Here is a 21,674-nt window from a genome sequence, read left to right on the forward strand (position 1 = left end):
CTTTAGCACCTCCAGGGGCTTTTTCACACTCCCTCGACTACAGCTTCCCCCGACCTCCGACTCTTCAGTAACTTGAGGGACTTTTCCAGTGTCCACATTCCCTCGAGAACAGCCTCCCCCGACTAAAGCTTCCCTCGACGTCCGACTCTTCAGTACCTCCAAGCTCCAGTGGCCTTTCCACCGTCTCCATCTCCGTCTCAATGTCTCCACGAAATCTCGAGAGTCAAAAGGCCAAACTGCTATCATAGTAGACTTCCATCCATCCGAACTTCCCCTGTCCGATCCGTTCTGTTCTGTTCTGTACATACCGACTCGCACCTACCTAAGTAAGCGACCTATGTACACCAACATGAAACACCCCGCCTTTTTTTCTCCGTTTCGTTTCGATGCACCGTGCATACATACGGCTTGCAGATGTCAAACAACCACCTACTTGGTTAGCTTCTTCCGACGAGGTGGTGGGGTGGAGAGGTGGAGAAGTGAGGTGAGGGGAGAGGGGGCATAGTTATGCACCGTATGGGGTGTCTGCGTCTGTGCCTGCGTCTGTTCTATGTGTATATTGTGAGGTTCTGAACTTGCGGCGGGTGTTGGTTGGCTGTGGGCCTGTGGCAGTGAGATGCGGTTGGACGGAGAGCAAGACATAGAACAGCTATTGCAACTTGCAGGATGACGATTGAGTTGGGAATATGCCATCGGAAACATATGTAGGACCGTAGGTATCCAGCTCTCTTAACTACATATTCTGGAGTTCCCACCCTTTTCTGGAGCCGACAATCAGGCCCACATATGCAGGTAGATAGGGATACCGCCGGATTGCCGAAAAGGAAAACGGTGACAGTACTGTTGCCGAGGTGGTTACTCAGGAATCAGTACTGCCCGTGTATATACTCTACAGCAGTACGCAGCCTCCGGGGGTTAGTTAGCGGTGGCCGTGTGCCGCCTGGCAGCCTGGTACATACCGGTACTACATAGGAAGATGCTATTCCGCGCTCCAGCGGCTGCAACAGTACGATTCGTTCCCGCCGTGCTCCAGTAAAAGCGCTGATGCTGCTCAGGAATGGTGACTGGCTGACAGCCTGACAATAGTAGACCGTGCGGTTAATGATAATGCAGGTATCGTGATTCGAATCGGCTCAAGCGGGTGGGCTGCGCTCAACTGGCTGGCCCATTCCAGTCTCCAGGGCCCAACAACTAATCCTAGAATGAGGATGTACGGTATCCCTATGTAGAGCGAAAATTGCATCCCGAGGGATCAAGCCTCAAGGTACCGATTTGACGTGTGTGTGGCGCGCTATGTAGATAACCATTTGGACAGCCAAAACCTTCACAGCTCTACGGTACCTCACGCTTTACCGTAATCCGTCTTCCTAAGTTCCTATGTATCCAGGGTCTCGACTCTCGACACAAAAGAAAGAAATAGCTTCCTCTACATACGGGGCACCGGGGCGTGTCCTCCATTCATTCTTCGTTCGCCCTTTCCAGACGCGACTAGAAACGGGGAGGAGGCGAATCTGAAGGAGTTGCACCGCAACCGCTGCTGTGGGGTGTCGGGGGGAGGGGGATGCAACAACTCACGAGGCGAAACGCGAAAAGTCTCACGCAGCGACCCCGTGCCAATGGATGCCCTCCCTCTCATTCTGCCTCAACCGCCGTGCCCATGTCCCCTCATCCACCCCCCTCCTCCCCCATGGGATTCGCAAGAACTGGATCACGGACGAAGAAGGAAATAGAGAAACCCCCTCCAGCTGAATCAATAGGGAGAAAAGAAGAAGAAAGCAGAAGGGGATCGACAGGAATAGTTATGCTCGCGACGTGTGCGAATTAATTGGAGTGCTCGGTGCGGCTAGGCGGACCTCGCGCGATCGAAAATTCTCCTAGTTTTTTGTTTTGCAAATGTGAAACAACGGTTCGAAGCTCTTATCCGGGCTGCCGGGTCGCGCGATCAGCGTGAGAAGACGATTGGCTTTTTCTTTCCGTCGCGGCTGAGATGCGGGCGCCCGTGGGCGGGGGAGGCTACTGATAGAGGCAGTTGGAGCCCCATTTCCCCGGCGGCGATACATATGATGTACGCAAGCCAGCAGGGGATGTTGCGGCTTCGGGCAGGCGGCCGTGGTTAACGGCAATTCGTGCTAGGTTAGGTACCAGTACATGGACTGCGGTGAAAATCCTGTCAGTCTTGGGGGGAGAACTCAGAACACTGCGTGCTCAATCGGTCCTGTCTCCTTTGACTTACCGCTGTGCCCCCCTCCCCTGTGTTGTCTTGATACTTTATTTCCAGCTGCCACTGAAAATGGGGCTCATAGAAGTAGCCGCCAATCAGAAGCCGCTGTTCAAGAAGGTACATGATACATCTTGTAGCACAACCGACCAGCTTGCCGCCGTGCAGGCGCATCCGTCGGGAATGGTCTTTTGTCTGCGGATGCAGGAACAAAACGTGAAATGCTCACTGCTCACTGCTCAGCCGCAGTCGTGTCGGCCCTTGTCGTCCTCTCGGCCACTCACGGCGCTGCGACGATGGGAGTTGCGTGCAAGGGCAAGGGCGAGAGCGAAGTGCCAATGGCCTTTCGCTCACTAGTGTGGTTGGTCCGATTCGCATCCCGGCCTAGCTCACACACTCCGTGACGTTTCAGTGCTGTCTACAGTTTGTGAGGAATTGGTTGGCTCACAGTGAGAGCGCCAACCAGCCGATATGTTCGAGGCAGCAAAGCGAGATGCGTACCCCCTCCCGCCGCCTAGAATCCCATGTGGGGTTTCTACTTAACACACCGCTTCGGCACCCCGATATCGATTCGATTCACTCTCGACATTCACAGCCGTTCTCCCTCACATTTCCTTCTCTTCTCCCCCAGGTCCTCCCCAACTGTGTTGGCGGCCACTTTTCTTTCTCAGTTACATATTTCCACTTTCAATTCTCGCCTTCTTTCCACCCTTTTCGGGACTCTTGCCTCGTCACACTCTGCGAGTGATAACTGTTTTGGGGATAACCTATTGAACCACCTTACCTACTCGTTTCAACCATTCCATCTGGGTCTCGGGTAGATCACGGTTCCTTCCTTCTCTTCTTCCTCTTCCTCGACATCCCACTCTTTCCCCACCTCCCCATCCCCCTCAATTCTCGACGAGCAAGTAGTCTCTTCATCACCTTCGTTCCTGATACTCCCCGGTCCTTCGCCTTGCACACATTCTTTTAACACCTCCGCAATCATTCCTACACTCGGAGCAACTTGAAGCAAGCCGTTGGCCTTCCTTTCTTTACCAGAAAACCCGAAAATTCTTCCCAGAGCTTTGAGAGCTTGACCCATTCTTTGAAAAACAAGAAGAAAAAGAAACAAACAAACAAAAAAGGTGTGTTTGCACGGAGTGGGCTTCGTTGTGGAGGTGAAAATGACTGACAAACATCAAGGACTTATATATACGCACCCTTCGACATCATGAAGTTCACTCTTTCTTCTGCCCTCGTGGTCTTGTCCGCGGTCGTCTCGACCGTACTCGCCGCACCACACCCGGCTTCTGCTAGCAGTGTTGCCACCTCTACTGCTGGTAATGCTCCAGCTGCCAGCAGTGCCGCTGCTACCAACGGCACGGACGAGGCCGTCGAGCAGGAAACTCCCAGCACATGGACCGTCATTGTCGACAATGACGACCCCCGCACGCTGGAGCAGATGATTGCCGATATGGGGGACGTCAAGGTCAACCGCATCTACAACAACACAGCGTTCAAGGGCTTCTCCTGTTCCATGGCCTCCAACAGAGCCAGCGTCATGTCGATGACCGGGCTCAAGACTTTCGAGCGTGATATCGAGATCAAGGTCGCGGGATCCCAGGTGAACGCACCGTGGGGTCTGCAGAGGTTGAGCCAGGGACAAGCCATCCAGTCCGCTGGTGGTCTGGATGAGGCGAAAATCGCGGCTATCGACTTTACGTATCAGTTCGAGGGTGGACTCAATCAGACTGGGGCCCTAGGCAAGGACGTCGATATCTACATCATCGATACCGGTATCAATGTGGATCACGTCGACTTTGATGGCCGTGCTAGCTTCGGATTCACTATCGACGACGAGACCGACAGTCAGGGACATGGGTATGGTTGCATCATTTGTTTTTGGGTTGCACGGATACTGACGTACAATTAGAACTCACTGTGCTGGTACTGCGGCTTCGACCACTTTCGGCGTCGCAAAGAATGCAAACATCATTGCCGTCAAAGTCCTCGGACCGGACTCCGGTTTCACTTCCGATATCCTGGCCGGAATCGACTGGATGATGCAGAACCACGAGAAGCGCATGAAGACTGGAAACTTTGCCGGCTCGGTCGCATCCATGTCCCTCGGATCCCTCGAGCCCTCGACGTCCCTCAACGAGGCCATCGCCCAGGCCAACGCGAACGGAATCCACTTCTCCGTTGCCGCCGGAAACGAGGAACGTGATGCATGCCTGGGCAGCCCCGGCTCGGCAGTCGTCAACGATGCGAGCAATGCCATCGTCGTTGGTGCTACTACCATCACCGACGAGCGTGCCTCATTCTCGAACTTTGGCGACTGCACCACCCTGTACGCACCCGGCCAGGACATCACCAGCACCTGGGTTGGAAGCACGAACAAGATCAACACTATTTCCGGAACAAGCATGGCCTGTCCTCGTACGTCCCTCTTATCCACTTCCTTCTTCTTATAAACACATACTAACCGGTCCCTCAGACGTCTCCGGCCTGATCGCCTACACGCTCAGCCAGAACCCCTCGCTCAAGACCGACACGAAGGGAATGAAAGCGTTCCTCGTACAGAGTGCGCAGGATCTCGAGATCACGGAGCCCTCGGGCGACACCGTAACCGTCAAGTACGCAAATAACGGCTTCATCGCCCCCCGCACGGGCGCGAAGCTCCTCAAGCGTACCTTCTCGCGTCTCTAGACTCGTCCCACCCTTGCCGCGGCTGTATAGACATCTTTTCATTTTTTTTCTCCTTCATAGTACTCGGGGCTTGCATTGCATTGTTGGGGAAGGCTGGGGGGGCGTCATTTGCTTTCGTGTTGTTTTTTTTGCTTCTTGTTTTTTTCTTCTGCTTCTTGGGGCAGGGGGGGGGGTGCGATGAGGAGGAGGGGGGGACAATGGGACTGCGACGGTGATGGTGAAAACTCCCATAGGTACTATGGGAGAGACAGGCCGAAAGGGAAATAATAAGTTCATGTATTCACACCCTGTATAGTATTATTCATACACGGAAAAATATGGAACTATGGACAAGGCCTGTTTGACTAGATAACTGTGTTCATTTGTCGACGAATTGATGCGGGTCTGATGTGGTGAGATCATGGTCTTTCGTGAATCGTGACGTGTGGAAATAGGTGGTAAACGGTTGGGGCGCGCTTAGTAGACTAACTAGTAGTCTGCGATCGTCGTAGGCCTTTCCGGGTGAGGATGGGCGGCGGCGGCTGCGACTGTCTAAGACTGGTGGGGACTGGTGGCTTTGAGGTTGGGCGTAGGGTGGGCGGCTATCTGCATCCACGCATCAACCCTCGAATTGTCTGTCGCGCGAGAGTGGGGGCAAGTTCATGCGCATAAGGCATCGATTTCTTCTTCGATTCACACAAGTTATCTGCTCGCGAGCTGCGACAACAGTACTTTTTTTCTTCACATCAACTCACTCCTCTAGAAGTTGAAACCCTCGAGCTCCGCTCTCCAACCGATCGGCAAGTCATGTGATAAGCCCCCCCCCCCCCCCACTCGGCACGGTAGAAGAACAGGGCCATCAGCACCTGCTGTCATACAGAAAGTGGACGGGAGGTGGGCGGGTACACATGCGTGCTTCGGCTTTTTGTTCTTGAATCTTGTCCTCTGCTCCGAGCTTTACAGATGGCGAGTGATAACTCATATTACACGTCGGCACTTCGTGTTGAAAGCGACACCATCGAGTACGAAAATGCCCGAAAGCAATACCCACCCTGTGGGTTGACGGACCTTGCTTGAGACAAGACTAATGAGCGGTACCGTGACTTTTCGCGGAGAGACTGGATTAGCCTTCGGCTTCGGATCTTCGGTTTCCTGGTGTTCAACTACTGTGCACTGTGCACTGTGCAGAGGCTGTATTTGTTTTGTTTCGCTCTATCATGCTCCCGATTCGCTGGGTCATCTAGGTTGTGGCGGCGTATGGTCGTGATCACCTCCATTTCGTCGTATGTGCCAAGGCAGTTGCTCTTCACACAGAATCTCACAACATCTCACTCATTTTGCTGCAACCGACGAGTGGATGGCCTTCTTGGGACTAGTCACGTGTACAGCCGTAGTGGAGGGTGTTCACGACTTGTTTCCTCCTTGTACTTACATTTTCCCCTTCCTGTTCACAGTTCAGGTGATTGACTCGGTGTGGCACTACCTATCACTACCACAATACCTCGCCACATCTACCACAACCATAGTACCATACAATGCCGGAAGCTATAACGTACTACGACACGTGCAGGATGCTGCAGCAACTTCCGTCCTTCAGTTTTACTTTGTATTTCCATACAGCAAACTTCATGAAGGCCTCAAGCTCTGCCGTCAATGACGTCGCTGTTACTTCATCCTCGTCCAGCAACATACCCTCCAGCCAAACTATTGCTTCCACGGCCTCCCAAGCCTCAGCAGCCTCCTCATCTGGCAGTCCCACCCATGTCCATTCGGACCTGCAAACATTGATGAAGCACGATGATGCCACCCAGAAGACTCCTCCTGTCGGCATCCCTTGCTCTGAAGTATCGACCTTCATCAACGACCTTGACGCCAAACACGGTGTCGACGACAGGGTTTACGATCCCAAGACATGTCTACACCGGGGAGAAGAGCTAGGAATCCGTATCGGAACAGGTCAATGGTTGGTCGCCCATATGACACAACAGGGCCATATATTCCCTATGAGACGGTGGGAATACTATATGATTGTTCGTGGGGAACATCCCATGGGTTCACAGCTGCCGCTTCCTACAGTCGCCCTGGTCGGCGATGTCCACTGCATCGTTGCCTACGACCACACAATGCAGTTCCAGTTCTTCTTCCGCAGCGAACCGTGGTGGGACATTCGTTGGAACGCCTGTCCCATCAGTGAGTCCGAGGAGTAAGTGAAGTGCCTTCTGTGGCGTGTATTCTCCCTTTGGTTATTCTGACAGTGGTTAGATTCGAGCAAGGCATCCGTTCCGCCACCAACCGCCTCACCCTATTTACCGCTGCTATACGTTAGGAGATGTGCGATTCCTCGCAGAATCAGTTATGGAACGGCATCGGTGAATCCCACGCCGATGAAATCCTGTGGGGGGCCAGCATCTTCCCGGGCACACCTACCAACACCGTCTTTTTGGACGCAGCTATGCGGGAGCGTCTACTAGATTCCATCAGACGGTTCTTTGCCCATGTTCGCAGCCGCGAATACACCGCCAAAGTTTCTGCCAAATCCACCTCTCCCTGGGCCTTGGACATCCACCAGCGTATCACAGAGTTCCATAACAGCTTCACGCAGGTGCACAGGAAGACTGTCGCCCGGTGACACACCGCCATGATTCCGGCCATCAGAGCCCAGGGTTAAGATGTCCAGTTCGTTGTGGAGAAGGACGTACCGCCGGCTGCCAGTGTGGATGCAGTCCCTGCACAGCCTTACCCTCTCACCTGGTTCCCCAAGGAGCCCTACCAACTCGTCAAGGTGTTCTGCTACGGCAAGAAGAAGCCGAATGGTGGCGGTGGTGGCATTGCCGTCGCGCGGCTCTCCACCGTCATGAAGCCCAGCGATACGGTTCTGGAGGAATTGCAGCCGGAAGAGCTGTCTATCGAGGAGCTGGACCGTGACGCGGACAGCGCCGGAATTCCCGGGCTGGGCATTGGCAGCTTCCACTACTTCCTGCAATGGAAGGAGTGCAAGGGGGAGAACGAGCAGGCGATACCCGAGCAGTTGCACGGCCATGTGGGCGGAAAGATGAAGTTGGTGCGTACGGGAGCGGTGGGAAGACCCCGCCGAAAGATGAAGACGGCCCTCAATGAGGCAGTTCCCGAGAAGGAAGATGCCCACAGGGATAAGAAACATCGTTAAGATAAGCATGGAACGCGGAGGAAGTAGAGGGTCTGAAAGGAAGAGTGTAGATCAGTGCCTAGGACTGCACGGGGCCAGATAGACAAGTCACAAGTGTCTGTTTTGCAATCGAAAATTGAGGATCAAGTTAGCACCCGTCTTTTGGTCGGCCCCGGATTTGAGGTTGGCCCGCCGTGAGGCCTCCCATAGAATGGTGGCACCGGTCAGAAACATCGAATGGACTTGGAGCACTGCTAGGAACCTCAGAAAACACCGTGAAAAAGATTGATTCTTATGTACAACGACAGCCCCGCAGTTAGCCCAATGTGGGTAGCCAGCCATGACGCCTTCTATAGAATACTGCCACAGGCCAGAGACCTGGGATGGACTCAGAACACATTTTGGTTTTTCTCCCATCATACAAGCATCCGCTTGGCGAGTGAGACCTCATGAAAGCGCCGCCGTGTTGAAACACGGAAATGGTGACTACATACGAGTAACGAAACCGCTGCAACCAAAAGAAAGTATAGGTACCTACTGCTTTCACTGCGCTGTGCATAGCCCTCGATTTGTGCTATCGTGATAACTACTGGGTATTGGATTCTGGCGGGGTGGTTTGGTGGTTTGGTGGCGGCGTCATCTTGTCTTACCTCAAGTACTCCTGCAATCTTACTTGATTTTCACTCGCCCCCAAGCTGCAGTCTCCTATATGTCGGAACGGTGCAGCTCCTTGGGAGACTAGTTTGTGATCCTATGGGCAGTTTCCAGTTTTCCAAGCTGGCTGGCCATCGTTACCCTTGGGCTGCACGGTTTGTGGAGTATATACCGGGCTGGCGGATAGGTTCCCACGATACTCTTACAACGATGTGCAGCAGGACTCAAAGTCCAACGGCTCATATCTCCAGAGATATATACCCAAATACCTAGTGGAACTGCAGAGCAAGAGGTACTCGTCATCTGTTACCGTATTTTAACTTCAGAGCTCAACTACAAACGGCTCGAGTGCCGTGGGGTTAACTAAGAACCTAGGCTTTAGAACCGGATCCAAACCCATCGCCGCGTCTCCGATTTGTCGTGTCTCGCCTTTTTCGACTAGAGTAGTCCCCCAGCACTAGTTACAGCGGGCGGAACTGGCGCCTTTTCCCCGTTACTGGCCGGTAGCCGGCCGGATCTACCAATCGAGTCTTTCTGTGCGCCGTGCGCCGTGCGGGGGGCGTTGAGTGGATTGCGTGCATGGGTCAGTAAGCGAGGATACGATAGTCAACTAGAGTAGCTGTCAGTTTGGAGATTGGGATCGACATCTTCAGCCGTTGAGTTTTTACATGCTTAGGTGGGTGCTGCTTGGAGGAACTACGGCCTTGACTATCGTAGTGTAAAGTATGCACTTGGGCTGCGGACGCCGGACGCCGGGCGGACGCTGCTTCTTCAGGGAAGGAGATGTCTCCGGGGGTCGGAAGTCTTTGATCAGCGCTATGTACTGGCACATACATATGATGCATACACGCCGGCGACAACTGACCAGCAGCAGTCCGCCTTGATAGGTACCTATCCACCTGTCCACCTACATACGGTCTTTACTCGTGGATTGGTCAGTATCTCCGGTCTTTGCTCGTGTATTGGTTAGCAGCAACGGGTCTGACTACGCCGCGCCTAGTTATGTACAAATAGAGTGTATAGGCTCACTCCCCTGCTCCAGATGTTGTTCGTTTTCGCCTTCGTTTACCCAGCGAAGCGTTCCGCCGCCGTGGACCAGGAAGCCCAACCAACTGATCAGGATAGGCCTGCAGCTCGCACCCTTCACGGTCATGTCGTACTACCGTACACACTACACACTTCTGGCCCCAAGAATTTTGGCTTTCACGTTCCCTGTTCCGACAACTGTTATTCCCTCCCTCTCTCCGGGCTCCCCGCCCCTTTGATGTTCACGCTCCTACTCTACAAATACCCCGCAGGCCCCGGCCTGAAAAAACCACCACTGCCCCTGAAGCCTCACATCGTCCCTCACGCCTCGGATTCGAATCGAAGTTCAACATTCTCCTCCCCCCACGGGCTCACGTGTATTTGAAAACCTTGCAAGGATGCACCCAGAACATCCGTTCCGCGAGGCGACTTCTGGAGAGTCCGTCGTCTTCATCCGCCTCTCACTCTCACCGCGGACACCACCCCCATCATCGTCATCGTCATCGAATCATCATGGACTACGAGTGCTCACAGGATCCGAGGGGGGAGAAAGAACATCACTTTGGGGGTCTCGTGGGATGGGGATTGCGGCAGAGACCAATACATAACCATCTATTACTACACCACTATCCATACTCTCAATTCTCGCCCACGGTGGCCCCCGTCTACTCTGCTCTGCCGCCGATCCTGCTCATAACCACCGGCTTTTCGGTCCTACCGGGAGACCCAATACATTCGACTGATAGCGACGGGCCCATAGGTCCAAGGTAGATACCTATCCTTCGGCGATTGTACTCAAAAGCACGCCCCCCTCCACATCCTGCGTTTGCTCGCCGAGGACTCAAAATCGTACATATTCCGAAAGACCATCCTGCTAATTGGTGTTTGAAGAGAGCGCAAAGTCACTCTCGTGGATACATTCCTACTTGCTTGCATAAGCCTTGCATAAGCAATCTTCGGTTTTGTTTCCGAAGTATCAGCGTCTCCATCATGTCCACTCCCCCCTCGACGACGGCGCCGACACGTTCACCGGACCCGGCATCCCACGTCTTGCTGCACGACATAGGCCATTTCGACGTGGGGCCGATGGTGGCGATTGTGGCGATGGTGGCGATGGTGTTGGTCTTTCGGAGATGCAGTTTCAATGTATAATACGAGAGTTCTGCATCCGCGTTATTCTCCTGCACCGGATGTCACTCACTATCCATATATGCATCCCCCCGGCCTCGTCGGGGCTGTGATTGGCGCAAATGTTGTGCTCGCATTGCGCTTGTACCGAAACGAGAAGTTTAGCCGAAGGTGGAGCCGAAGACACCGTTGATTCAACAGCACCCCCGCACACCAATCCTGGCTGATACGACGGACCCACGGCGGAGGATGCAGGTCGAGAGCCTGTGCGAAGGCTCGGTGTGTGGCGCGACCACATGAGGGCCTGCCTCTGCTCATCACATCCAACACCTTTCTCCCGCACAACCTTCCGCGCCCACATTCCGCCCACACACGCGCTTCTCCACCTCGTGCTAAAGTGCTGCCGCAAAGTGACGGTCAAAATTACAACGAGCCACCCAATCGCGCATGGCGGATCAACAACCGGGCGGACCGACGTTGTCTGGAGGAGGAGGGAGTGCAGGCGTGCCCGGAGGGGGCGGCGGGAGTGGAGGTGGTGGTGGAGGTGGAGGGAGTGGTGGTGGTGGTGGTCTCTTCCAATGCGGCGACTGTGGCCGGTCGTACACCCGTGCCGACCATCTGGCTAGGCATGTCCGCTCTCGTAAGTTTCTTCCTTATTCCCGGAGAGAGATCTCTCGGTGAGACCTCGCTGATTCACTATCGATACAGATACGCAGGAAAAGCCTTTCCCCTGTACCATCTGCCTCAAGCGGTTTTCACGCGCGTAAGATGTTTCCCGATCCGTGTTGCACTGGGTGTCGTTGACACGAAGCCCTTTTCCTTAGCGACCTCTTGAAACGACATTTCCTCAACCACGACGAGAACAATGACAGCAAGCGGCAGCGACGAGCTCGATCACCGACCGCTCCGGGACGAGTAACGCAGGCATGCAAGGCATGCGCAACCGCGAAGTTGAAGTGCGAAGAGGAGAAGCCTTGCCATCGGTGCGAGCAGAAGGGGATGAAGTGCGAATACGTGCTGCTGGAGGCCGTCAGAAAACTTCCGAAGGGAATCAAACGAGGTACGGAGGATCCGACTTACCGGTGAGGTGATTGCGGCACAGGAGTCGAAGCTAACATCTTCAGAGTATGACGATCCTTCGGATGGCGGCGTCTTGCCGAGCCAACTTCCGCTAAATCCGACCAGTGCACCGCACACGTTCCATGATGCCAGCCATATCACCACCACCTTTCCTGGAACCCAAGCACCTACCCCCGAAACGATGTCGAATTACTCGGTGCCGGATCATTCGGGCGAGACACAACAGTATGTGGTGCAGTACGGGGGCGGCTACAGCGGAGATCCGATGCATGCCGCGAATCTCTCGGCGGGACGCAACTTTGTGCAAAGCATGCACCACATCACGGCTCGCCATCCAGCGGCTCGGGATCTGCTCAACTTCGGGATGATGAATGACCTGGAGCTTGATGAGATGGACTTTGGATTGTTGGATACCTACAACGAGATGTTTGTTGCGCCTGGGGCCATTCCTTTCGACTTTACGTATCCGCACATCCCGGCGCAACACATCACCCACCAACCAGAGACTACATCACCTCCACCAGCAGGCACGAAGCAACTCGCGCTTGGTGTAGAAGCGTTCAAGCGATCGCATCTCAGATGGTCTCCTACCCATGAGAACCGGGGGAATGCGGAGCATGACGGACTATCGATACCGTCCGATGCGAGCCCCCGCATACAAATGAACTGGCGTGCAATTAACCTCCGCTTGGATCACAGCGCACGCGATAGAGTATTGGCGGTGGTTCTCTGCATGTGCGATTTCAATAATCGGCTTCAAGCAGTTTCCAGCTTTCCCTCCGCGGAGATGCTGGATAACCTTATGAACCTTTATTTTCATTATCAGCGGGAGTCGTCCGGCGCTTGGATACATCCTGCTACCTTTAACCCTTCCACTGCGAGCCCTGAGCTGTTGACCATCATCGTCGCTGCCGGCGCTGTCTTGACCCCGGTTCCCGCTATACGGAAATTGGGATACTCATTGCAGGAAGCAGTCCGTAGTTCGCTCGGTCAATTGTTCGAATCCAACAACTCTGCCACGAGGAACCTAGAGACACTGCAAGCCTTCATGTTGCAGCTCGAAATCAGTCTCTGGTCAGGCAACAAGCGGAAGATAGAAATCGCCGAGTCTTTCCGGCAGACCATCACTACGATGCTGCGTCGGGCTGGAAAATTCAAGCGGGCCCAGTATCCTCCTGTGATGCTGCACCCCGGTGACAACGGCGAGATATTGGATTCACGGTGGAAGCAGTGGATCGAGCAGCAGCATTATATACGGCTGGTATTCCAGCTCTTCCAGCACGATTGCCAGGCATCGATGGCGTATCTCGTCAACATCATCATCTCCTATGCCGAGCTATCACTCCCACTCCCCGAGAGCCGCCAGCTATTCTTTGCAGCTACAGCTCAAGATTGGAAGGCTTTGTACCTCTCAACCCCTGGGAACCCCAACATAAGGACTCCCAGCTTTACCGACAGTATCCATGACTTCCCCGACCTCAATATCCCCCAAAACTTCAACAGTGGCCGCATAGACCTTGAATTGACGGAACTCAACACCCTATTCGGCCTTTGGGGTCAACTATGGGATTACCGTCAGCGCCAGTCAATCCGACGTACGGCGGAACGCCCCACCTCACCGCAGCCCGACCAACTCAACAAGAACCTACTCAGCCCGCGTTACCAGTCGCCGCACTGCCGCTTCCTGCTCGAGCTTCTCGGCATGACCCTCTACGTCTCACTCGAGGACCTGCAGGCGTTTGCGGGCAAGGAAGACGAGGAGGAGAGCATGCGCGCCTACCCCATCGTGCAGGGCTGGATCCAAGGCCCCGAGTCACGCCTGGCGGTATGGCACGCGGGGCAGCTGCTGCGTGAAGCACGCACCTTTGGGCCCGGCGGCCTCCGCGAGTTCTGGGCGGTCGGCGTGTACCACGCCGCAATCACGCTGTGGGCATACGGCGTGCTCCTGAAGCTGCCGGCCCCGCAGATGATGGACTCGGGGATGACGCACAGCAGCGGCAGCAGCAACAGCGCCTCCGCCACGCCCGAGGCGCATCTCGCCGGCGGCAGCGACGAGGACGTCGTCTACATCGACGGCGTCGACACTCAAGCGGCCGGGCGCTTCATCGACTACAACCGTGGACGCCCGATGATCTGTGGCTTCACCGGCGAAGTCGACGTGCGCTCCCCCGGGCGCGTAATGAAGGCTGTCGCCGAGCTGCTCCGGAGGAATCATGCCGTCACGTCGGAGGAAACTACGCCGCCGCCGCTGGTGGAGAATCTCGTCGAGCTGATGGAGGAGCTGGGCGAAGCGGCGGATGCGCATTGAGGTACCGATGTAGCTAGCTGGCATACACGTGGAATGATGGCGTTGATTTCTGTTCTTTTTGTTCTTTCTGATTTCGCGCGCTGAAGGGGTGTTTGTGCATATTCGCGTTTAATATACTGTGCTTGTTTTTTGCCTCCTACTCTACTCTCCTTTGGTTCTGATCAGAACCCCCAGTGTTTCTGTACGGTAGTTGCGCTTGTATTGTATGTATGATGCGTGATGATATGCGTGATGATTATTTACCTGCTGTAACGGCCGAACCCCTATGATAACTATGCGATTTCTTTGTGCTGGAGGATGGAGGGGGAGGGGGAGGAGGGAGGGTGTTCATGTAAACGGACTACCTATCTACATGGTAGGGGAGCGGTCCTGGGCATTCAAGCGGGCATGGGCGGGCGGGCGTTGAGGGGCGCCCGGGGAGGGGGAGGGGGGGGGGAGGGGGGGCGTCGTAGGGGGCGGTGATAGATACATCCAACTTCCAAGTAGGAGGTATGTAGTCACAAGTACATACGATACGATACGAAGCACTGGCACTACTCTGTTCTTCTTTTTCTTTTCGTACCATCTGCGATCGCGAGATCTACGGTCGTGAGGGCTATGTATGACTCCTCGACTCGTCTCAGGCTTCAGGTCGTTAGGTCGTTCCTGACCCGGAAGTCATCACAAACATAAACACCCGCCCACGTACGACGCAGGTGCAGCAGGTACAGCACGACCCAGGCCCGTGCGGCTTTCCATGACGTCGTCGTCGTTGTCGGGGACTCAAATGACGGTCTGGGTGTCCATACCACATGTACCATCTGCTGGAGGGGGAGGGGGGGGGGGGGGGGGGTGAGCAGGACGAGGCGCAGTGAAATGAGGGAGGGACCGGAATGAGAGGTATGAGAGGTCGGGGGAATCATCCGCATCTTAAATGTCAGAGATGGCAGAGATGGAGAGGGCAGGGTCGGGTCCCGTGATGTTGCTAGACGGTGGGGGAGGGTCACACGGGGTATTGCTTATTCTTGTCTGGGTTCTTGTCTGGGTTCGTGCCTGGGGTTGAGTCGTGGACTGTTGGGTCGTTGACGGTTGACGTCAGGCTGGCCTTTTGTGTTGGTTGGCCGGTGAGTAGGCTACAGCCTTAAATATGAGGATCTGGGCGAGGATCTGGTTGGGGTCTGGTCGCGGATCTGGTTGGAGCCTGGTTGGGGACTGGGTACGGATCTGGTTGGTTACCTAAGATGTAGATGCCTATCTATATGAGGATCGATTCAACCGTTAACGGTCGGGATGGATCGTGGAGGGGTTACATACATAGGGTTGGGGGGTTGGAGGGTTCAGCCTTGTCGAAGTGGGGGGTTAGTTCCCAAAGTATGTCGTTCGGTTCCGCATTATGTAGGAGCGAGACGAAGTGAGGATCTGAGCAGTAGGACTGGGCTGTTATGGACTGCGGGCGCACCCCAGAGAAACGTCGCGAACAGTGTGGGAGCATGGGAGTCCATCCCGAAAGCTTCCGACTCGATGTGATGTTCTCGAACGAGTGGGGGGTTACCAGGTAGTATGATAGTAGTTATCGCCATCACGTGCCCCTCCCCCGCCCCCGTGCGCAACGGCAACGGCCACACGAGTGACGAGTACGAGCCGCCCGAGCGCTGCTGTTCGCACTACGCAGTTGAGATGAGTACGGGATAGGGACACCTGGATACGGTACAGTCATACCCCCCTGGTGACTGCGAGCTCCAGCTGGTGGAAGTATCGGCAGTCACGAGCTTTCTGTGGCTGTCTGGCTGTCTGGCTGGCTGGGTGGCAGAAGACAGCCACAGCTGCTTCGTGCCTTCTTTGGGCTTCGTACAAAACGGCGTAGAGGCCCCTCGCAAACAAGCAACGGTTTTATCGATTCTTGCTTATTCTGATCCTGATGCTTCGCCTCCTCATTCTGCAGGTCCTCTACACTACACCACACTACGCGATTCGGGAAGAAACGAACGACTCACGCAGCGCACTCACATCCTTACGCACGACACATCCTTAGTTTGCAACATAAAAGCCACATCGGGAAATTTACGAGTCATACTCCACATAGTTAACTACCCGTCAAGACTCAAGAGCAGAGACAACTCGGAACGGAACAGAACAGAACAGTCACACAGTCGCAACCAATCACAGCATGGCAGGATTCACGATGGCTGGGAGTGCGGAAGTCTTCTTAATGAGCGGAATCCGCTGCTACTGGTGTGCGGTGCTGAGACTGGGACTGGGAGTGGCACTTCTTCTTTGTTTCCTCTTTGTTCTGAGACTGCTCTGGCTAGTATCGCACCGTCATCACCCCAGGAAAGAAGAAGAAGCTCTGGCGGTACGGGATTCGGAAGTCGGCGGAGGAAGCGGCGGAGGAAGCGGCGCAGACACAGATACAGACGCAGATACCACAGGCACAGACACAGACGAAGAGCTGGAACTAAAGCTCTCGCCTAGCTTGCTGCTGCTATCGTCATCTACACCGTTGTTATTGTCATTGCTCGAGGTGGGTTCCGATCGTTCGCTGCTGTTCTTCCGTCCGTTTCATCCATCTCATGACCACACCTCCCACCACCACCCACCACCACCACGCAACCCCTCCCCCCGACCGACTCCGACCGCGCTCACCGACGGAAGAGAAAAGAGAAAGAGAAAGAAGCGGACGAGCAGACTTGGGACAGACCTTTGCGGGCTTCTCTTTCTGGCTCTGGCCATGCTTTCTCCAGGAAAAAGAAAACACCCAGAAGCAGTAAATTACCGTATTGGGATTAGCCCGCATAGCTTCGACGAATCACGGTGCGCGTGAGGCGGCGACGAGGGGGGCGGAGGGGACTTTCTGGGGGTGGGGTGGGGGATGGCGGATGGTTGACCATGGTCCATGGGAGGGGGGGAACGGCCTCCGCTTAATCGCAGTTCACTGCTAACCATCAGATAGTCCGACCAGCTTCGTGCATGGCAGCTTGGTGCAGCTGCTGCACCCACATCCTCCTGTAGCTCCCACTTTGATCCCTCCTCTTCCTACTCGTCCCCGTCCGAATCCTCCTTCTCAGGAGGCTGTTGCGGGGTTCGCTGTGAGGTATTACAAGAAACGTCTCTCCCCCCCCGGTCACCGCTGCTACCACTGCCACCACCCCCTCCACCTCCACCACCTCCACCTCCACCACCACCATCGCTACCCCCCCATCCTCCGCTTCCCCTCACCGATCGCCTTTACTACTACGCCGCTCGATTCACAAGTACCAAAATCTCCAACTCTCAATATCGCGACAGCCAGCTCGTAACCGAAACCCACCTGGACTATCCCAACAGTGACGCCGAGCCACCGCCCCCGCGACCGCGACCCCCCGAACCTCAAGAGATGCGAATGCGCACCTCTCTTGAGCTACCACAATCACCTTCGCCGTCCCCGCCACTACACCGCAGCTTGGGAATGCAAACCTCGCACAAACAACCATCGCTGCCGCTGAATCGAATGATGCATCTGCCCACACCGCCCCCCTCCTTCTCGTCGGAGACCGACTGCTCGCCGCACGATGCGACCAGTGGGTCGGCGCTCTGGTCCAGCTCGACGCCAACCAACAGATCGCACGACGACTTGCGATCATCACCCACACCTATGCGCCTGCCGCCACTCTCGGACCAGGAGGTCGCCCGTCGCCACCTGCGACTGTCCATGTCGCCGGAACCCGACTTTCCTCGACTGCCGCCGCCTGGCTCCAATCGCGCGACTCCGGATAGAGAGATGGGCGGCCGCGACTCGAGGGAGTCGTCGCCGGCTACGGGGCGGACTCCGTCGCCAGACCCCTTTGACGGCGATCGGAGTAGGAGCAACTCGCCGGAAGACACAATGCGACCGCCACCGCTGCGGGCGCTGACGGAACAGAACTTGAACGCCAAGAACCATCATCGTGCGGGCTCCAACGGCGCGCGCTCCGTCATGTCGGCGTATGATATGATTACGAGCTACATTGGAAGCGACGGAAACCCGCAGCCGAATAAGCGCCGAGGGACGTCGACTGGGTTCCAGCCGAACGCGGGACTGTCGAAGCCGATCACGCCGAGCTTTATCAGGGACTACAACTCCACTACATCCGTACGAAACCGACGGGCGAGTAATGCGCGTGACTTGTCGCCGGAGATTGAGGACAACAGGAGAGAAGAGGGACAGGGGTCGCGCATATTCCAGGGCAGCTTGGTGCTGTCGAATACCTACGGGAGTGACGGAACGGCGACGAGCCAGTCGGGGGATATGTTGCGCATGAGCGAGCTGTCCCGACAGCGGCAGGCAATGGGTTGGAACTATTGTGGTGGGTAGCAGCAATTCCCTTCCTTTCCTCTTCCTTTCCCGCTCCCTGCACTTTCACGCCTCCTCCCCCCCCCCCCCCCCCCCCCCCCCCTCCCCCTCCCTTCATTTCTTGTACTGAGCCCCTCTGTTATATCTTTCAGCCCAAATCCCCGAAAGCCGTGTTCGCCATGAAATCATCACCTCCCCGACCGCGTCATTGACCCATGAAGGAAAGGAATCTCTGTCCACAGTTTACTACAAGGAGTTTTCGTCACAGATCGATGCATTCGCGCGGAACCTCAAGAAGCCAGTCGTCACGTTTGTGCTCGTCATGATAATACCAGTGCTATTATCGCTGGGAACATCACTTTTCACTGGATCGCGGAGCACTGTGGGGACGAGTAACTCGACATTCGGCGGCAACATCGATTTCCCGACGCTCATGAGTATCGAGGCATCATTCGAGCGGGTGGTGGACTCCGCGGCCGGTGGTTCGGAACTCGCGCGATCGCTAAAACAGAGCGAGATGGCAGTAGCGGACCTCAGCACGGTAGTCAAGTACTCGGATCTCAACTGTCGCGAGACATTGAGCACGCGGTTGGAGCAATTCGCCATCGACGCACGCGACAACGTAGTGGGGCTGCTGGAGTTTTCCGCAAAAGTTGGGGGAGTTCTAGACGAGTAAATTTGGCTTCCTCCCCACGCCCCGTGTGAAACATGGGCGCTGATCTTGCGGGCTATGTAGGCTACTGTCGGTGAACCAATACGCGCTGCGCGAATTGACGTCATTACACATGGAGCGTCTCGAGGGCCGAAAGACACTGCTGCAGCGCATACCCTTCCCGTGGCCGCTCTCGTCGCTCGCGCCGTCGCCCGCCACCATCGCCCGCGCACGCCTGGCACAGACATTCGACACGGCGGTCGAAGTGCTCGAAACCAACCTGCGGCTACTGATCGCGCACGGCACGATAATACAAGCGGGGTTGATGGGGCTATCGCAGCAGAACGGGCCGATCCGCACGGAGATCGTGCGGGAATTCGCCGACATACGCCGCGGCGAGGCCGAGGCCATGTCGTCGCTGTGGGCGCGCATCAGCACGCACTCATCGAAGCGCCAAAACTTTAAGGAGAACGAGCGCCTGCTGCGCGAAATCAACGTGTACCACGATAAGGCGCGCGGTTACGTCGAGGTTACCCTGCTAGAGCTCGGACGCATGACGAGCGAGCTCGATAATCTCCGCCGGAGAGTCGCGCAGCCCCTCCTCGTCGAACGGAAGACCCAGGATATAGGCATGCAGGATCAGGTCCATGCTATACAGGGCAGCGTCGATGCCCTCCTCAAGAAACGAGGCGATAGAGATGAGAGGCAGCGCATGTGGAATCGGATTATTTTGGAGGGCGCGGTGCGCGGTCAGGAGGGGGGGACCGTCGAGGGCCCGAGGTTTTGACAGCACAGCACATAGGCTGAGGTTGTTGGGCCGGGGGGAGGGGGGTGGATAAGGGTGGATAAGAGTGGATAAGGAAGAGCCAGGGTGAATATGCGGGGAGGCCTGGGAGGGAGGGAAGGGGAAGGGGCAGGATGGCATGGATGGCGTTCTCTTTTTTTTACTTTTCCTCCCTTTTTTATTTTTTCTTTATCTGGATTCTGTTCAAGGCTGGCTGGCTGAATTTTTGTTCTGTTCCGTTTCGGTTGGCGTTTTTTCTTTCTTTTTCTGTCTTCTTTCTTTTCATTTCCTGTCTTCTTTCTTTTCATTTCCTGTTTCCGGTTTGGTATGAGTATTTCTGGGAGTACATTGGGGGAGTACGTTGGTGTCGGGTCTTGTATCGGGTCTTGTATCGGGGTTTTTCCGGGGTTCTGGCTTCTAGCTTTTTGGGCTTTTTTGAGCTCACTCACCAACTTCGGAGTTTCTCTCTTTTCTTGTGTACTTTTTGGCGGGGCTGGGTTTTTGTTCGGCAGCAGAGGGGGAGAGGGGAGGGGGGGGGGGGGGGGGGATATGGGGGGTTATTGGTGTTTTTTGATTCTGGGCTGGAGGGTATCTGTTTGATTTTTGTGTTTCGGTTTTTGTGTTTTGTGTTTGGTTTTGTGGATGGGTTGATCTGGATGGTGTCTGGATGGTTGGGGTATCTGGATGGTGGGAAATGTATGTACACACCTCTCCTCGTCTCTTTCCGTCTCGTCTCGTCTCTTGCCTTTGCCTTTATTTTGTGTTTTGCCTTTGCCTTTGTTGTTAGTGTCTGTCTTCTGCTTTTGTTTTTTGTTTTTTATTTGCTGTTTACTGTTGAGTCTTGTTTGTTTTGCTTTTGGGCCTGCTAAAGCGTGTTTTCCGTTGGGGGAATATTACCAATTGGAGGGGAATGTATTTGGAGCGGCGGGAAGTGATGGCGCACAGGGGATGAGGGGCGGTGGATTCAATTCTTGGAAATAATATACATACGGCTTCTTTCTAGTGTTACCTACTTGAAAATTCCCTTGGGCGGGTGGAGATGTGAGATGTGCGGAGATGTGAGATGTGCGGAGATGTGAGATGTGCGCGGGTTGGTTGTGTGCGCGGGTGGGTTATGTGCGGGGGTGGGTTATGTGAGTGCGGTGGAGATGATTGCGGTGATGGGGTGGGAATCATGCGATGCGGGGATGGGATGGGATGCGGTGGTATGCGGTGGAACGGTGAAGGCTCAAGGGGCGGTGATCCTGGGAGGTGGGGGAGCAAAGTGGGGGGAGGGGAATAGGTAGAGAATGTAGAGAGCATCCCGCTGCATCGCTGCAGGTCTCGTTTCAATGAGCCACACACACACTCTCTCTGTGCAGAACGTAGAGAGTACATAAAGGCGTGCCGGATCTTCGCATGTAAGGCTGGGACTGGGACGGAAGCACAGAAACTCACTCGGCAGCAGCCACGGCGCAAGAGTAGGTCGATGTTCCCGACGCAGGAGCCAGGACACGGGCCGATGTGCCATGATGTGCGAAGCCAGTCAGCTTATAGGAGGGAGTACTCACTCAAATACCGGTATGTAGGAGTCAAGGACCGTTATGTCGTTCCTTTCGATTTTCAAGCATCAAGACGAGAATCGAAGCGCATAACTATCAACAGCACGGAGCGTGGCGATTGAGATTACAGATCACAGAGGACAGAGGACAGACGGAAGTTGGAACTCCGCTTCCACATCT

At 55.2% G+C, this 21,674-nt stretch overlaps 4 protein-coding genes across 4 annotated transcripts; all 4 read left to right on the plus strand.

Moving 5' to 3' along the window:
* The first annotated feature begins 3,206 nt into the window (after nt 1-3,206).
* BZA05DRAFT_84503 (peptidase S8/S53 domain-containing protein) lies at nt 3,207-4,936 on the plus strand. The gene is made up of 4 exons (XM_051488708.1): nt 3,207-3,345; nt 3,404-4,081; nt 4,134-4,639; nt 4,698-4,936. Exons 2-4 carry the CDS (start codon nt 3,432-3,434, stop codon nt 4,907-4,909), a joined length of 1,368 nt encoding a protein of 455 aa, XP_051338247.1. The 5' UTR covers nt 3,207-3,345; nt 3,404-3,431; the 3' UTR covers nt 4,910-4,936.
* Nucleotides 4,937-6,423: 1,487 nt separating this feature from the next.
* On the plus strand, nt 6,424-8,054 carry BZA05DRAFT_446239 (uncharacterized protein; the record flags this gene model as incomplete). Its single annotated transcript, XM_051487063.1, has 4 exons — nt 6,424-7,078; nt 7,151-7,167; nt 7,236-7,505; nt 7,566-8,054. 4 exons carry the CDS (start codon nt 6,424-6,426, stop codon nt 8,052-8,054), a joined length of 1,431 nt encoding a protein of 476 aa, XP_051338248.1.
* Nucleotides 8,055-11,161: 3,107 nt separating this feature from the next.
* On the plus strand, nt 11,162-14,362 carry BZA05DRAFT_84516 (uncharacterized protein). Its single transcript, XM_051488709.1, has 4 exons — nt 11,162-11,481; nt 11,550-11,604; nt 11,666-11,901; nt 11,966-14,362. The coding sequence occupies exons 1-4, from the start codon at nt 11,289-11,291 to the stop codon at nt 14,227-14,229; spliced, it is 2,748 nt and encodes a 915-aa protein (XP_051338249.1). The 5' UTR covers nt 11,162-11,288; the 3' UTR covers nt 14,230-14,362.
* A 2,985-nt stretch (nt 14,363-17,347) lies between these two features.
* BZA05DRAFT_402432 (uncharacterized protein) lies at nt 17,348-20,056 on the plus strand. Its single transcript, XM_051484108.1, has 3 exons — nt 17,348-18,530; nt 18,670-19,189; nt 19,254-20,056. The coding sequence occupies exons 1-3, from the start codon at nt 17,582-17,584 to the stop codon at nt 19,954-19,956; spliced, it is 2,172 nt and encodes a 723-aa protein (XP_051338250.1). The 5' UTR covers nt 17,348-17,581; the 3' UTR covers nt 19,957-20,056.
* The last annotated feature ends 1,618 nt before the right edge of the window (nt 20,057-21,674 follow it).

This window comes from Tricharina praecox (genome assembly GCF_024521635.1).
Source record: "Tricharina praecox strain CBS 144465 chromosome Unknown BZA05scaffold_17, whole genome shotgun sequence".
In the NCBI taxonomy this organism is placed as follows: Eukaryota; Fungi; Ascomycota; class Pezizomycetes; order Pezizales; family Pyronemataceae; genus Tricharina; species Tricharina praecox.

Excerpts from the sequence above, each read along its gene's own strand:
- BZA05DRAFT_84503 (XM_051488708.1), top strand. The coding sequence starts at position 3,432 with ATGAAGTTCACTCTTTCTTCTGCCCTCGTGGTCTTGTCCGCGGTCGTC. Across the intron at positions 4,082-4,133 it reads ACCGACAGTCAGGGACATGG|AACTCACTGTGCTGGTACTG; the intron begins GTATGGTTGCAT and ends ACGTACAATTAG. Across the intron at positions 4,640-4,697 it reads AACAAGCATGGCCTGTCCTC|ACGTCTCCGGCCTGATCGCC; the intron begins GTACGTCCCTCT and ends CCGGTCCCTCAG.
- BZA05DRAFT_402432 (XM_051484108.1), top strand. The coding sequence starts at position 17,582 with ATGCGAATGCGCACCTCTCTTGAGCTACCACAATCACCTTCGCCGTCC. Across the intron at positions 18,531-18,669 it reads AATGGGTTGGAACTATTGTG|CCCAAATCCCCGAAAGCCGT; the intron begins GTGGGTAGCAGC and ends TATATCTTTCAG. Across the intron at positions 19,190-19,253 it reads GTTGGGGGAGTTCTAGACGA|GCTACTGTCGGTGAACCAAT; the intron begins GTAAATTTGGCT and ends CGGGCTATGTAG.
- BZA05DRAFT_84516 (XM_051488709.1), top strand. The coding sequence starts at position 11,289 with ATGGCGGATCAACAACCGGGCGGACCGACGTTGTCTGGAGGAGGAGGG. Across the intron at positions 11,605-11,665 it reads CTCAAGCGGTTTTCACGCGC|CGACCTCTTGAAACGACATT; the intron begins GTAAGATGTTTC and ends CCTTTTCCTTAG. Across the intron at positions 11,902-11,965 it reads TCCGAAGGGAATCAAACGAG|AGTATGACGATCCTTCGGAT; the intron begins GTACGGAGGATC and ends TAACATCTTCAG.